This window comes from Lampris incognitus, chromosome 17 (genome assembly GCF_029633865.1).
Source record: "Lampris incognitus isolate fLamInc1 chromosome 17, fLamInc1.hap2, whole genome shotgun sequence".
NCBI lineage: Eukaryota > Metazoa > Chordata > Actinopteri > Lampriformes > Lampridae > Lampris > Lampris incognitus.
Genome location: NC_079227.1, coordinates 27,047,520 through 27,064,324, shown reverse-complemented (window position 1 = coordinate 27,064,324; position 16,805 = coordinate 27,047,520). Strand labels below are relative to the sequence as shown.

Sequence of the window (16,805 nt, the reverse complement as noted above, 5' to 3'; positions counted from 1 at the left end):
TTTTCTATAGCGCGCTACGTCGCCCTGGTGAAACTCCTCACTGTCAGGTGAAACGAAGCAGCTGGCGACTCCACATACATGTATCGGAGGAGGCATGTGGTAGTCTGCAGCCCTCCCGGGATCGGCAGAGGGGGTGGAGCAGCGACCGGGACAGCTCGGAAGAGTGGGGTAATTGGGAAGAAAAGGGGGCGCGCCCCCCCAAAAGAAAGAAAAGCCCCCCCCCCAAAAAAAAGAAAGAAGAAGAAAAAAACAGACACCTGCCGACAAACCTGATAATTTTTGCAAACCAGCTGCAGTCGGAATGTCAGCACGCGGCACCGCTGTAAACATCTGCTTTCGCAGAAAACGGCCCCTGCATTGGCACGTGAACGACTTCAAAACTACTTCAAGCCAATTAAACAGCGCGTGCGTACAGGAGCCTATACCGTATATAAATGTGCAAGAGAAGTACCCACCGCGTGCATGCGGGGGGAGGGGGGTAAATTAGCCTAAAACAACGCCTCTTCTTAGTGCTATGCACCGTAGACACCACACTGCAGGACGTTGGCGTTTCCTTCGCCTGCAACGAGCGTCGCTCCACAAGGCGCCTCATTCATGTGGCTGCGCATCGTCTTTCCCCTCAGCTCCCTGCGGTGGAAGAGCAGCTTCTGTTGCTCGCCCATGACGGACAAGAAGACAACTAAGAGCGCCCTCTCGGACCACTGACACAACTGCACGCTCTTCCAAGGCACACTGTTTACCCTCTTGGTGCCTTATTCGCGAACAAGTTGAGGATCAAACCTGGGACAGGTGTGCAACACAGAACCCCCAGACGCAGTTTAGGTTGGAGTGGAGTGGAGTGGAGTGGTCGTAAGTAAGAAAAATAATTTACAAAAAAAGAAAAGCTTTCTCTTTTGACGATGCCATGTGCATTCAATGTCGTATTCCCCAATCCCTGTTTTCATAGCTAACAAAATTATATTCTCTATTCAACAGTGTTTTCTTCATCATTCTTTTCTTTCTTTTTCTTTTAGAAAAGCAGTCATCTTTAAATAGCACATCCAAAAATATCTCATTCTCCATCGAGGCCGGTAGTCTGTAATAAATACTTGTTATTCCAGAGTTTTCCAAACTGTTGGTTTTGTCGGTCAGGGTTCAGAGTTCATCCTTGTCAAGAGTCTATATGAAGTTGAACACCTTCTCCTCTATCAGACTGATGGACTTGTCTGTCAGCATGTCTTCACTGTTCACAAGTTTGTACCCAAAGAGATTCAATGTCGGCCCGCAAACTCTCTGCACAACCTGGGCTATTTTGAAAGGTATGCTGAACCTCCATTTTTCTACTTGCTCGGAGGAGTTTTTCTGTGTGGAGTACACCCCGCTGACCTCCTTGGAGGCCTGCGTGTTCTTTAGGATCCAGGTTTTTACTTGTGGAGTGAACGGGATCCCGCTGAACCGGTACATCTCCGCCGCCTTCCTCATCGGGAAACGGGCGATGTCCTCGTAGCGCACCAGCATGTAACGCCGACGGAGCCATGGCGGCTGCCTGAGACCAACCTCAGCCGACATCCTGATGTTGTCACAGTTCCCTTTCAGTTTCCTCACCTCGTCGTCGTCGATGGGTACGTCCCCGTCCATGGCCCACTGTTTCCAGTGCTTGTATTTGGCAGCAAAGGCCACCATGCGCGAGGCGAGTACGGCCCTAGGATCCCGGACCAGCTGAATGAACTTTACATCCAGACGGGGGTCCTCAGCTAACGGGCGCAGGGTCTCCAGTTGGCGCACCCTCACTGACTTGATGGCCCTGTGCTCCTTCTGGAGACAGGACTCGGACGCCATGGTCAGGTTAAGGGGTCCGCAGCGTCTGCTCCTGCAGTGGTAACGTTCGAAGACCCCCTTGACAAAGGGGCTGCAGACCGACTCCTCGCACAGGGAGCTGCTGGACTCCCTGCGGAAGAGAGCTGGGGTGACATGGTCAATGGGGAGGGGCTCGATGAAGCTTTCCATCAGGGAGAAATCGCACAGGAAGAGCTGCTGGAGCACATCACGGTAGGCCCTGGCCGCCGCTGTGGCATTGGTGCCCCCGGTCTCCAGCGTCAGCATCCTCTCCACGTGCCACAGTGGCTCAAACAGGTAAAACATGTTTTCACCTTGCTGGTTGAAAAACTCGCCCACGAAGGAGGAGCCCGTCCTGGTAGTTGCCAGCAGGAGGATGTGCTTTCGGGGCCCCGGCCGGACCTCCTGGTGCTCGGTGTAGTTCTCAAGGCGCCGCTTCATAAGCATGAAGGCCGGGGCCAGTTTGCTGAGGTTTGCGAAGGAGCCATTGCGCTTCAGCAGAACATGGGAGGCTCCGCTGAGCTGCAGAGGGGTCTGGGGGGTCTGCTTTAATGCCAGTTTATCTGACACCCTAAAAATGTGGGAGGAATCAAAGTGCGGCGTTATTTTCCGAGGGCAAGAGAAGGTTACGACAGGCAGCCGCTTACAGCGGCTGGGCTTCCGTAGTTGTTTAATATTGTTAAATGAATGCCAGTACGCTTATTGTTCATAGCTTGAAAAAAAATAATAAGTATGACAGGCTTAGGTGAAACTGTTTGAAAACACAAAAGCGCTCCAGTGATTACTGAAATGGGCTTACCTCGAGATAATGTTGTTTTCCTTCTCAATGATAACAAGTGCCACAAAAAAGACAATGGATATTGTGTATTTGATCCTCATTCTTGGATGTAGCGGTGCCCAGATATGCTTTTACAGACTGCTTCTTAATAGGTTCTGCCAATCTTGCCAGACTCCAGTTGCCTCCTTAAAGAGCCTTCCAGTTATTTGTATTCCCCATCGTGGGCGATGTTTCGTCCTGTAAATGAAATGAACATCAAACTGTCAGTCATACGGTTCACATTTCGCCGTGATTGTAAGTGATGCCTTTTTGGTCTCCAATTTTTTTTTCTTCTGTCGACGCAACGTCGGTGGAAATTTGCTCTAACTAGGCCAGTCAGAGCGTTGGGGGAAGTTAAAATCCAAAAATACACATATGTCATTATAATAAAAAACAACCCGCCTGCGATCGCTCCGTGCTTTATCAGAGTGGTTAGCTAGTGGCGTATACGATAATAAAGGCATCCAAACAGAGCTGTGGTTAAAAAAAAACACACAAAAAGACACCTTTCTATCTCTCTGCGGCTCTACTTCTGTTCCTCCATGCGAGCCCAAAGGATTGGTCATCATTTCGCCCTCCCTCAAAGACTGAAACATGACATCTTTCGGAAAGTAAGAATAGAAAGTGACGGCCTGTGCTGGAATCTAATCCAATCATTCGTTCTCAGGAAGTCTTTGTTATCTTTAAGTGCTCCAGGCAATTGCAGGAGCATGCCCACCCACTGTGCGAGGCCTGTGGCCCGGTGTGCCTGGAGAGAACAGGGTTTACCGCTGAGTCTGTGTTTGTGGCAGTTAGGCAAAATGCTTGAAATCACAAATCTGGAGAACGTATGTAAATACGATAAGCAGCAGACATCAACGATAGTCCGATTCTCTGATTGCACCGCATTTCTACACCTGTCAGCGGTCAACTTTGCTTTGTTCCCTTGAACCCGTGGGGGGACCCCCCATCCCCCAATTTAGGTATAGGCTGACCCTCCTTTTACCACCTGTTCCTCCATGTCAACGCTGGGGGGAGATTTGCTCAAGCGGAGCCCTTCGGCGACATGACAGGGTACTGTTGGTGGAGACCATCTGCTGAATGATGGCTAATGATCTGCTGTCCCTGCGTTGGATGCTACGCCGTCTCTCACACAGCCCCGAAGGCCTCGCCGAGAGGGTAGTGCTAGACACGGACAAACACCAGGAAGTAGAAGTACACAAATTGAGGGGGAAAACCTGCCTGTCATGAAGCCATAAATTGTGGCGCTGCGAGGCTGCAGGGTGTTTGGCACACGCTGCAGAAGTCAGCGGGATAGTAATCTACTACCTGGCTGCTGGTTGGCAGTCAAATCAAGATCAGTTTGGTTGGTGACTATTTGAGGACACCCGGAAAGATTTATATCAGATTACCTTTGAGTCCATGGGAGCTTGGCTGTCATCCCTGAGCTATTTCAGGGATTTAACCAGAGGCCTGCCTACTGTGTCTGCCAGTATAAATAAAAGGTTGCTGGAATGGAGAGGGAGGCCAATAAATGAGACAGTCTCAACATGTTAAGACATAATTTTTGTGTGTCTTTATTATGTATCCCCTGTAATGCTAAGGTCGATAATGTGCACAAACTGCTACAACCAAAAAAAAAAAAGCCAGGAAAATTGTACACACAGTCGTCGTTTTGGTTAACCGGTGCTTCTATCCGGAATCGGGCGTTTGAGATCCATTACCTGTTAACCTTGGACTCCCGAGACTGTTCCTCTTTTATTTTTCCCCTCTCTCCCAGGTGAAAAATGAAGCGAGACTGCTACTGTAAATCAGCAGAGGAACAGACTACAGACCAGTCACTCTCAGAAGAGAAGGGCGGGGGGCGGGGGGGGTTGTGTCTGACAGCAGTGTGTTGCAGGTGTGGGCTTCCAACGCCTGTCCAGAGGCTTAATGCGTGTCTATCACTCTCTGCATTGTGATGAGCCCTGGTCCCTCTGTGTGTGTTGAACTCTTTCCACAACTGGAGGTGCAGTTGCGACATCCTGTTGCAAACCCCTGTCCCAGGGCCACTTTCAGGTCCTGCAGCCGGTCCAAACGACTGCAAATCTAAACACAGGGAACGGCTGTTGGACCCCGCCTGTGAAATTCTCTGGGAGGGAATGGGCAGTTTAGGACTCCAGTGTGCCACTGTTGACGTGGAATGGTGTGTAATCAAAGGGCAAACAGCCAGCGTACTGAGGTGTGCTTTCACCCCAAATAAGAAAAAAAAACTCCGCTAGGTCTTGCACCACCCTTCCAGATGCCACAAAGGTCTCTTACACCGCTATGTTTCCGAAGACCTGCTGGGCTATGTTCACTGTGCATACACTCCCAGGGTTATTCAAACATGAGAGGGTCCCAGACACAACTCCTACATGTCATGTTCAGCTGGAAACACTAACCCTCCCTTAGAAATGAGCGAGTCTCGTAGTTCCTAGTGGCGGTGGTGCACCACTTTGAGTAGCTAAACCTGCAGATTATGGTCAAGACACAATAATCCATATTCAATCTGCTCCACTTTGATTAGTGAAGCAAAGACACACACCCCCAAAAAAAGATAAATATGTGAGTGTTTTCCCCCCAGAATGAGGTTAGAAAAGTGAATGCAACAATTTTTACACTGACATTTTGCCAAGGTATAGAATATGCATGTGTGATCGTTTTCCATATACACTACCAAATCTAGCTCAACATTTCAACAAAGACCAACGCCTAGATCGACCTTCTAACATTTAATGTAAGTGGCTGAAGGTTTCTCAGTTCATATGGTATGCTACGATTTCATCATCTCAGCATACTCCACCACACAATCTTGCTGCGTGAGAAGAATGTGCACGGAAATTTTGGGATATCCACAAACCGCTGGGGCATATCAGCTTATAATGATCCTGCAGTTATGCCATTTATCATCTTGTTACAAATGCGTCCATAACAATCTCTAATTCAGTGCAGGCTAAATATTGAATTCAATTGTCAGTCCAATGTACTGTCTATGTAGGCTAGGGCTAAACTGCACTATGCGTACATTCCCACCAGAATAATTACTCTAACCATAGCACGATTTTCATCATTGATTTATGAGCAGAAAGACAGCTTCCGGGCCTTTCTGCTGGCACATTGTCTCCACATTGACATTAACCTGGCATCCTATGATTATACACTTGTTGACTTTTTCTAGAGGTATGTGCATATCATGTCATGTCTGGGAAACCAGCTCTCGTGGCAGGTTGTATCTTGTATCAAAAAGGTGCAGATACTCCATGTACTCCTAAACTGGTATGACAGGTACAAAGGGCAGTGGGGTGGGGGGGGGGTAACAGGTCAGGATAAAGAGCTGGGGATGTTCATGGGATGCAGGGTAGTGAAGAAAAAGCGTAGTTTTGTTTTCATCTCAATTGAAAGCCCTCTATACTGGCATGGTGAACGTCTGCTGAACCCATGTACCGTCACTCCAGTGTTGCCCATTTACAGTCAGGATACCCACAGCAATGATTTGCCCTCAGCCTGTTTAGAAAGCATGAGTGTAGATGATTAACTCAAGCCTTTCTGATGAATAAACAGACTGTTTGCCCGTTAAACACCCACCGTTTACTGACAACAGGTTGTTGGGAGGAATCCTCTGTGCCCGCTGGCATCCTGCATCATCCAGCCTGTTTCGGACGTCCGACTCCGGATGGAAAAGTAACTTACATCTCCTCTCCGAGGCAAAACGATGGCCACTTCACTCGTACGAAAAAAACATCCAGTCGAAACAAAAGAAGGGTGTCGTTTTGTCCGAGCGAAAACAGAATCAGAGGCAGATGAAAACATTTTAGAGGAGCAGTCAGGAGTCACGGTGGGGTGCGCTCCCGGTTCAGACTGAGCCAGTAACACTGAATGCCAAGTCTTTAGTTTCAACCGAGAGACACATGGAGGAGGGAAAGAAAACAAAAAAAATCTTTGGTCCAAAAAAAGTCGGCGCTCTCGACGCCCCTTCGCGGACAGCTGTACGGTCTATTTGCCGTAATAGACAGGGTACACTTGTAAAATCCAACAGAGGCTTCTAACTGTGGTCATTAGATTATCCATTTAGTTTTTTTGTTCGTTAATTGATTTTTAAAGTAAGTGGACAGGACGGACACAGGTAACAGCCTTTAAAGAATAGGATATTCTGCCATCTAGTGGTCAACAATAGTGATGCGCTAAAATAACCCTCAAACGTGTTCCTTTTTAGCTATAAAATTAGACAATACAGCAACAAAAGAATTATTAGATTACATATTTTATGATAGATAGATAGATAGATAGATAGATAGATAGATAGATAGATAGATAGATACCTTATTGTCCACCAAGAGATTTGTTTTTACCATATGTACATACAGTGAATACATGTACACATATAGTCACCTTCTTGAAATAATGGCCTAAGTCATATTGTCGTTTTTTAAAAAACAGAATAAACTGGCAACTTTTGTTTCAGTTTCAGTTCATTCTCGTCACCTTCTTAAAATAATGGCCTACGTCATATTTTCAAGTTTTTCAAAAAACAGAATAAACTGAAACTGAAACAAAATTTGTCAGTTTATTTTGTTTTTCGAAAAACTTGAAAATATAACTTAGTCTTAAGCCATTATTTTAAGAAGGTGACGATATACATGCTACATTTAGAGCTTCAACTTCAGTGGCAGAGGGAACAGACAGAAAAAAGACAAGACAGAAAAATAAAAATGGCCCAAATGAGTAAACATGAGAAGAGAGAAACAACTAAACACAAGATCCTTTGAGTAAGTTGTATGAAATTCTACACCAAAAAAATAGAAAATTCGACAAAATGTTTTATGTTATGAACGAAGAGCGTAAAATCGGTTGTCGAGAGCCGGCGCACAAAGCAAAACTACAAAACCCACAATCTGTCGCTGATTGATGACGTCATGAACGAGAATCTTCAGGAAAGTTGCAATACCATTGCGTTAGTAGACTGCGCACGTCTTTCCTGAAAGGTGAAGGTGGACCTGTTTCTCCTGGTATGTCACTTTAAGCTGATTATTTCTTTATCTGTCGTCTAAATGAGTTGGGTTTTTTTGTTTTTTGTTTCACTAGATGGCACATTGTAGGGTGAATTAGATGTAGATATTTCCACGGAGGGTCTAGCCGTAGAAATATTGAGGTATAGCCAACAAGCTAACGGTAGCCAAGTTAGCTAACGTCACTTAATCGTTACAAAATGTGTCGCATAAAATAAATTACCGTCTGTTTTGACCACACCATATACTTGACCCTTGGAAGAGCAAACTAACACTGACCTCTTCCAATATTACCTCTCAGCTTTCATTTGTAGCTGTCAATCTATTTGGTAAAATAACACAAATTAACAAACTTTTTAATCGTGCTTTCACCTGAAAAATCCCTTCTACTTTTTTTTAAATTAACCGTTAACCTGCCGTTGATTAATTAAAGATTGTTTCTGTTCCAGTGCTATAAATTGTTTTCATTAATGTTATTCTGATTTATTATTTTATAGCTTCTTCACTCTATTAAGGGTTGGTTTCTTTTAGTAAGGACTGTTTGTTAGTTTTTTTCATGTTATGCATTTCCTCTTTTTTCTCTCTGTTTTATTCTTTATCTGTGCACTTTCACTTAATGTAAAGGACAATGTAGTTGTGTACTATATATGTAAAGATTGATTGATTGAATGCTTTAGTTGACACGCAATGCTGATTTGTTTACAGGTTGTTGACAGAATAATTTGACCATGCTGGTGGCAAGACTAACGTGCCTGAGGAGTCTCCCAGTGGCCGGGCTCCGTCCCATGTTGGGACAGGGAAGTCCCGCTCTAAGAAATTCCACTTTGAAGACTTGTCCCCCCTTGCTCAAACCTCACCAGGTAATGAAACCCAAGTCTTTGGATCCTTTACTTTAGCTGTGTTTACTTCAGCATGCACTCATTTGTCAGTGATGGCTCCCAGATTTCATGAAGTGATTTACCATTTATTAAATTTTTATTGCATCTGCTGACAATATGGTCTAATAATACAGATTCTCCCACAGCATGCACACACATCCTCTCTTGGGTTTGCTCTTGAATGTTTGTTTACCAATCAAGTGAACTCTAGGATCAAGCCTGGTAAAAATGCTGTCATTTCAGGGACTCAAAACAAAACTGTTCAGACAATAGCTTATTTGCATATGAAGGCGAACTGTAGGTGGAGGGCAGGAAGTGATTTTCTACATAGGAAGCGCTATCACAAACTCTCAAAATGCCGGTTGCTCACATCGATTAAACCGAGAAACTACGAGGAGTGTTTATCGAGTACCAAAAGCTGTTGTTTGTAATGGGTGGAAATTCAAGAAATTGATGAAAATACCAGAAAAAAATGGCTTGTGAACTGTCGTCTGCGGTCGGGAGGAGCGGAGTCGGATAATGCGCGTGTGTGCAATGACCACTTAGTGGCTATATGTATGTAGCTTAACTGTTTCCTTACGTTATAACGCTAAAGTTGTTTTTCTTTGCTTTCCTCCATCTCGTCCATTCTGCTTTTCACTTCCTGCCCTCCATCTGAATCTCGCGCATCATCAGAATCGCATGACTGCAAACAAGTTATAGCAGACAAGGAAGAAATAGGGCATGGTACATTAAATAACTTCAGAGAAGGTGAAATGTGTACTGGCTAACGATGCTTCAGGCATCATAAAGTGCCTCAACTGGGAGTTTTGAGCAAGCCTGTTGTTATTGTTGAAGATATAAAGGTTGCCTGATTCATGCAAGCAGCTGTCAATCCAGTTAAAATGTCCCTGAGCAAGACACAGAATGCCTGTCTACTCATTTATTTAAAACACAGTGGGACAAGCATCAACTAAATGCTTTAAATATAAAGTAATTAAAGCTCAGTGGTTAAGTCCTTTTTGTGTGCTCTTAATTTCATTACCCTAGAGGTCTGACCTTATCTTAGATCAGTGCTTTCACACTGTCTTCTTAATGTCTGCTTTAAAATGTGACTTATTAGCTTTAAAAAGGTCTGTAGACCAAGTGGGTCAATGATAAAGTGTTATCCCCTCAAGTACACTAACTGAGGATTTATATGTCCAAATGTGGTTAAGTCCAAAACAAGGAGATATGATTAGTATTGACACTTTCCTTTTCCTTTTCTGATGAAAAATTATGGAAGTGGTGAGCTGTCCTGGTGAGCATGTCCTGTTAACTTTGTTTTTCTTGCAACAGGGTTACTCTACCAAGTCCAGATTTGGCTTCCGCCGTGGAAGGACCACAAATCAGCTCAAAGAAGCAGCTTTTGAGCCAGCAACAGATACTGCCATTAAAAGTGAATACACTCACTCATTCATGTAATATCAAACCGCAATGATTTCTTCAAGTTAAGCTGGTGCCATATTTTCCTTGTGAAGCATAAATTGTTTTTTTTTTAAACCACAATGTTATTTCTATTTAGAAAAAAAGTTCTTCTGTATTGTACAAGAACTGCTTTACGTGTATTTGGTATTACATATCCATGTTCTTTTTCTGTCCATAGTTGATAGCATGGGAAGAATGATCTTGGCTGGTGGGGCAGCTGTGGGCCTCGGTGCTCTGTGCTACTATGGACTCGGCATGTCCAATGAAATTGGTGCCATTGAAAAGGCAGTGTAAGTAATAGGTTTTTGAGCCAGTTTTATACCGTTTATGGGCTTTGTTTTTGGATGCAGGTCTGTGTCTGAGCCTTTTAGGAGCTCCACTTTCACATTGTCCTTTCTCATCTGTGCAGGATCTGGCCCCAGTATGTGAAGGACAGGATCCACTCCACCTACATGTACTTTGCAGGCAGTGTTGGACTAACAGCCTTGTCAGCAGTAGCAGTGAGCAGGACCCCAGCACTTATGGGCCTGATGATGAGAGGTTCCTGGATAGTAAGTCTTCCATCATGCGAGCATAACTCCAATATATCAAGCCTTTAATGGTCCAGTTTAATCTTTCCAAATCCTGTAATTACATTTAGTTTCATGTCAAACTGTTAGATCACACATGTTGAATCCCTATTAACAGCTGTCCTTTTTTCAACAAACTTTTTTTTTTAATGCTATTTTCTTACTCAGGCAATTGGCGCAACCTTCGCCGCTATGATTGGGGCTGGCATGCTGGTCAGGTCCATTTCCTATGAGCACAGCCCAGTTCCCAAACACCTCGCATGGATGCTCCATGCAGGTAATAGAAGGGTCCCCTACAGAGCAGTGTCATGATCTTGTTCATTCAACCTTGTTTATGATGTCTTTGCTGTAGTTTTCTCATCTTAACACTAGAGAGCAGCAGTGTAAAGGCTCAGAACATACAAAATACAGTTCAACACAACTCTGGAAACTGCTGATGCTCATGTACTTGTTTTTATTAGGGAAATTGATATTTCTGAGATTATATGAGAGCATACATGTTGAGGTTTTGTTTTGGGTCCCCCCCCCCCCCTATTCGGGATTGTTTTAAAACAAATTTGGCTGTGGTTAACTGTACATGATGTATAATGTCCACTTTTTTTATTTTTATTTTTTCTAAGGTGTGATGGGTGCTGTTATAGCTCCCCTTACTCTTCTGGGTGGGCCTCTAATGATCAGGGCAGCCTGGTACACAGCAGGCATTGTCGGGGGTCTTTCCACAGTGGCCATGTGTGCCCCCAGTGAGAAGTTCCTCAACATGGGTGGGCCCCTGGCAGTTGGATTTGGAGTTGTCTTTGCTTCCTCCCTTGGTTTGTAAAATTAAGTTGCACTTCTGTCATTTGATGTAGCGCCTTATCGTCTTGTCCTCCTATTGACTTCCATGTTTTTTTTGTTTGTTTGTTTGGGTCTTCAGGATCGATGTTCTTGCCGCCCACCTCAGCATTTGGAGCAGGACTGTACTCCGTTGCTGTCTATGGTGGGCTAGTCTTGTTCAGCATGTTCCTTCTCTACGATACACAGAAGGTCATCAAGAAGGCCGAAACGTATCCAGTCTATGCAGTACAGAAATTTGACCCCATCAACGCGTAAGTCACTCCAGAGATGACTCCATTGAACTGATTTATGTTGTTTTTGCGTTTCATTTCGCCTATAGGAGTGGAAAAAAAACGTTCATCTCATCTTTTCCTCATTCCACAGGTGTATGGGGATTTACATGGACACACTGAACATTTTCATGAGGCTTGTGATGATTCTGGCCAACGGTGGCAGTGGCAAGAGGAAATAAACAGCAATTCAAAAGCAGCTGTCTGACTTCAGCTTCCTTGTACCTTCCGCAGTGCAGAACTAAGTAACGTTATGTCACTAGCAGCATACACGTTACCTTCTTTTAGTTTAAACTCAGTTCCAACTGGTAAACAAGCATGTATGCTACACTTTTGAGCGAAGATTTCATTTTAGAGTGCATATTACCACTCATCACTGTCAGGAAGGGAAACTTGTATATTGTTAAGACTTTTAGGGAGATGGGGTTTATCTTATCTTCCTCCAGGAGGTGGTGGGTTTGGTTTACCCCAGGCTTGTACAAAGGGAATTTTGTCAACTTGGCCCACATCAGATTTCTTTTGTATTCTTAACCCTTTCTATTTATTTTGATTCTTGGTGTTAACATTCATGATAAGAACAAAGTTGAGACTTGAGTATGAGATGCAGAAATGAAGAGATCCCAACTTGCTTATGTTCCCTACAAATGCAAAATGTGATTCTGTTGCTGGCTTCCTCAATTTACATGAGAATTGCACATATATGATGGGAGGTTAGCACAAAGGGATGTTACAGAAAGTTTGTCACGTGTTCTGTAATTAAATCCTTTAATAAAGCAAGGCAAAGGTTATGTTTCAGTGGGGTATTTTTTATGTTTAAGTGGTTAATTGCAAGATGAAACAATTAAATGCTAAAAACATTTGAAATAAAACACAATGACAATGACATTGTTTTATATGACATTTACAAGTTTAATGGTGTGTATGATACGATCCTGAACGGTCCCTCAGCGACCAATTTAAACCTGCCTTAACAACCAGAAGCCCCTCGTTAAACGTAAGACCCCCATCTAGTGAAAGAGGTGATGCTCGAAAATGTTTGGGCGCAATTGCAATGCATAAGATGTTTGCACATCTCTACTTGGTTTTTTTTTCTGAGCGTCTTTTTTCAGAATACAACCCAGTGCTGGTCATGCCGCTAACATCTCACGTTCCACTTTTAACAGCGTTCTGCTTTTTTGCTGAATATGCTGGCTTTTAAACAGCCCAGTGGAGATGCTAGGGGAGGTAGCAATCCTTGAGGATGATTAAAAGTCACAGCATCCAGTGAACGTTTCAGAGTAAAACTAGCTCTGACTGGGATTATATTCATTTGTGCTTCCTATGACAACATGCAGTTTCAAGCACAGGACTACATACAATGCCATTTCCCTTGGGGGTGAGGGCCGCATGTGATGCATGCCTAAGACTCCATACTAGCATTAAAAAGTTGAGATTCTTGATAACAGGAAAAGGTTTTTGGCTGCTGTCTTGACACATCTTTTTTTTCTCTCTCTTTTATTCTATGGAAAGAAAACATTCAAAATACAACACACATATACCAAACAAATAGGGAAATAAAACATTTCACAAACTACAGAATCAAAGATTTCAACACAGGTCGACAAAACAGGAAATAGTGAGGTAACCTGTAGTCCTTGGCATGGCTTCCAGCCTACAGACCCCCACCCCCACCCCCACTACCATCAAACCAAAGAAATCAAACAAAAAAAATACACATAAACCACACACATTATCTAAAATCCAACATTACCCTCCCTCCTTCCCCAATCACAACAAAAGTACTCCCTTCTACAAATCCACCAATAAACTCTTCTTCTCTAACACAACCATACAACATATTAACATCTCTTTCCACTATACTCCTAAAAACAGTCCACACCTCAGCTTTCCTCTCTTCATAATGGGCTGTATTCCTCCTTAGCTTGACAGCAAACCTTGCATGGCTTAAAACACAATTTAATAAATTAACATGACATCCGTTCACTTTGTCAGCCACCCCAAACAACCACAGCTCTCTCCATTCTGTCAACAAACCCACCTCTCCAGCATTTACTTATTAATTCCTTCATTTTCAACATGAATCCTTCCAGCTCACAATATTTAACAAACTCATGCATACATGTTTCCTCTCCCACACCACAAACGCCACATTCTTTCTTCACATTCACGTCAAACTTACTGATTACTGATTACTTGAACACCCTATTGTGCCTTAGTAATAATAATTTTAAAAAATCAAAATTCTCACATTCAACACTGTTCTACTTCACTCTCAGATTCCTCCATATCCTCCCTACATCCATCTCATTCATAACCCTCTCCCACACTTTCTCCACAGCCGGTCTTCTCACTTCTTCCCATCTTTAACTTCTATACATCACTTCCGTTTTCACATTCATCAGACTCACTCTCCTCTCTCCTTCTCCCACATCCATTTCTACCTCTCCTTCCTCATCCAACACAGCCTTTCTCTCTCAATCATACTGACCCATTCTCTCAGCATCCCCCCTTGATCTTTCCAAATATCCTCTCCGGCGTTCCCAACCACATTCCATCACCCTTTCCCCTTGTTTCATCTACCGGCACCTGTGCCCTCATAAACCCTGGTACATATTCATTGACTAAATCACTTATCTTTGCAAACCCCGCTCTCCAAATTACCCTGTTGTAGATTGTGTTCCCCTCAAATGGGATTTTTGGATTTAAAAACACTGGTTGTTCCCACACCTGCTTCACATTCTTACATTCATGCTGCACACATTTCACAAACTCTCCCCATGCTTCCAACACCTCCTTGTAAAACTCAGACACTCCACTCAACATACCTTTCTTCATTTGCATATACACTCCTCTCTCCGCTCACCCTCCACATTTATAAATCGCCTCCCTTAAAAACACCTTCCATATATGATCTCTCTTGTTTCTTAAGTATCTAACCATCATTTTCACCCCATGTGCTTTCTTTTTCACCCCTAACTTGATTAACTTCAACCCACCATCTTCATAGTCATTTTCCATCACCTCCTTGCTATTCTAACTCGCTTACCATCCCACAGAAAATTATTCATCATTCTTTCCACCTCCTTCAACACTCTCTCAGGCACATCCAACACGTTCATTACATACACTATCGGACTCATAACTAATCCATTCACAACCACCACCTTCCCTTTCAGCTGCAACCCTCTAAGTTTCCAAAACCCCAATGTCTTCCTATCTTATTCAATATCTCTTCATACTGTATATCGCTCCCTTCATTATCCCTAAATTCACACCTAACACTCTGAAATAATCCTTCTTCTCTTTTAATCCTATTCCTAAATCTTCTCTACTTGCCCCTACATACATAACTTCTGACCTATCTATGTTTACTTTAGCCCCTGATGCCCTACCATACAGCTCTAAGCTATGTAATACCTCAACTACACTTACCTTGTCCTTTACTGTAACTGTCGTGTCATCTGCATACTGATAAACTAAACTCACCTGCCCTCCTGGTAGCTCTACACCCCCAATTCTATCATTTCCCTTCAGTAGCGCCGCTATCAGTTCTGCTGAGAAGGAATACAGCAGAGCCGATAGGGGACACCCTTGCCTGACTGACCTCTCTATCTAAATGTGTCTGTGACTATCCCATTGATTTTAATACAGCTAACTGCCCTATCTTACAATTCTTCTGATCCATCCTACCAGCCTATGCCCAAAACCAAACTTCTCTAAGATCTTGTATAAATATCCATGATCTACCCTATCAAATGCTTTATTCAAATCTAAACTAATAGCTATCCCTCTTTTCTCTCCCTTCATAAAGTCAGTTGTGTCTCTGATGCTACTTATTGTGTCTGCAATGTCCCTACCTGGTATGCTGTAAGCCTGTGTGCTTCCCACCACTGTTCCTATAACCCTTTTGATTCTGTTGGCTAACACTCTTGCTAATGTTTTATAGTCATTACTTAACGTGCTAAGTGGCCAGTAGTTTTCTAATCTATTCCTACTTCCTTTCTTGTAAATAATGCTGACTAACCCTGTTGACATACTACCTGGCATCTCATTCTTTTCTTCTATCCACCTAAATAATCTATCTAACACTGGCACTAATTCCTCTCTAAACTCTATGTAAAATTCACCAGTTAAACCATCTATCCCTGGACTCTTGTTCCTACCTAACCCTGCTATTGCTGCCTCTATTTCCCCTGTCCCTATATCTCCCTCACACATCTCTCTATCATCATCACTTACTCTGACCTTCACCTTATCTAATACTTGTCCTATGCTGTCTTCATCAATCTGTTCTTTCCTAAATAAATCCCTAGAATAATCTTCTACTCTTTCAGCTATCCCTACAAAGGCTGTAATCTCCCCACCATCCTTTCCGTCCACCTTTTCTAAATAATTCTTCTTTTGTTTCGTCTTTTCTAACCCAAAAAAAATACCTCGTACATTTCTCTCCTTCAACTGCATATCTAGCCCTGCTTCTAAGTATTGCTCCCGTACACCTCTTTTGTTCTGTCTCCTTCAGTTCATCTTTTATTCTAATAAATTCCCCTCAATCATAACCTACCCCCCTATCTACCCTCTCTGCCTCTCTAGTTAGCTCTCCCTTTAGCCTCCTCTCTTTTTTCTCTCCATCTTATTTCTGCCTCTATACTCAATATCTTTAGCTGTTGTTTCACACTCCCCCACCGCCTCCCAATGTTCTCCTCATACATACTCTCATTCTTTCTTCTCATTATACACTCTCTTACCATCTTCTTATATTTCTCATCTTTCAGCAATTCACCATTCAGACACCACACCCCCCTCTACACTTTGCCCTATGCTAAAACCTAACATCAAGGGATCACTCATTATCATGTCTCTGTATTCTTTTCCCCCTATCTTATCTACTATGCCCTTCGTGCTCAAAACTAAATCCATCCTACTTTGTTTTAACACCCCTTTCACCATTTGTCTCCTGGAAAAAGCCCTCCCCTCTGGATTCCTCTCTCTCCACACGTCTATCAGCCCTTTTACTCTCATCATTTCTTTCGACACACCTCTCGATGAGTCACTGTTAAATCTCACACTCGCAGTTGCGTCCAATCTTCCACACCACACGTTGAAGTCACCCACTGCCATACAGTTCTCACCAACCACCCCTAAGGGGGGGGGCTGTGGATTTGGACCTCATT

General features: G+C 43.4%; 2 protein-coding genes across 2 annotated transcripts; one reads left to right on the top strand and one right to left on the bottom strand.

Moving 5' to 3' along the window:
• Positions 1-968: 968 nt before the first annotated feature.
• On the bottom strand, positions 969-6,462 carry chst3b (carbohydrate (chondroitin 6) sulfotransferase 3b). The gene is made up of 3 exons (XM_056297696.1): positions 6,218-6,462; positions 2,615-2,830; positions 969-2,386 (listed from the first exon to the last, which is right to left on the bottom strand). Exons 2-3 carry the CDS (start codon positions 2,692-2,694, stop codon positions 1,159-1,161), a joined length of 1,308 nt encoding a protein of 435 aa, XP_056153671.1. The 5' UTR covers positions 2,695-2,830; positions 6,218-6,462; the 3' UTR covers positions 969-1,158.
• A 1,099-nt stretch (positions 6,463-7,561) lies between these two features.
• Positions 7,562-12,485, top strand: ghitm (growth hormone inducible transmembrane protein). Its single transcript, XM_056297313.1, has 9 exons — positions 7,562-7,638; positions 8,344-8,498; positions 9,834-9,933; positions 10,141-10,252; positions 10,372-10,513; positions 10,700-10,808; positions 11,152-11,340; positions 11,445-11,616; positions 11,729-12,485. The coding sequence occupies exons 2-9, from the start codon at positions 8,367-8,369 to the stop codon at positions 11,814-11,816; spliced, it is 1,044 nt and encodes a 347-aa protein (XP_056153288.1). The 5' UTR covers positions 7,562-7,638; positions 8,344-8,366; the 3' UTR covers positions 11,817-12,485.
• Positions 12,486-16,805: the final 4,320 nt, after the last annotated feature.

Coding starts and splice junctions, on each gene's coding strand:
- chst3b (XM_056297696.1), bottom strand. CDS start 2,694: ATGAGGATCAAATACACAATATCCATTGTCTTTTTTGTGGCACTTGTT. Junction 2,387..2,614: donor GAAAACAACATTATCTCGAG/GTAAGCCCATTT, acceptor CCACATTTTTAG/GGTGTCAGATAAACTGGCAT.
- ghitm (XM_056297313.1), top strand. CDS start 8,367: ATGCTGGTGGCAAGACTAACGTGCCTGAGGAGTCTCCCAGTGGCCGGG. Junction 10,809..11,151: donor CGCATGGATGCTCCATGCAG/GTAATAGAAGGG, acceptor ATTTTTTCTAAG/GTGTGATGGGTGCTGTTATA. Junction 11,617..11,728: donor AAATTTGACCCCATCAACGC/GTAAGTCACTCC, acceptor CTCATTCCACAG/GTGTATGGGGATTTACATGG.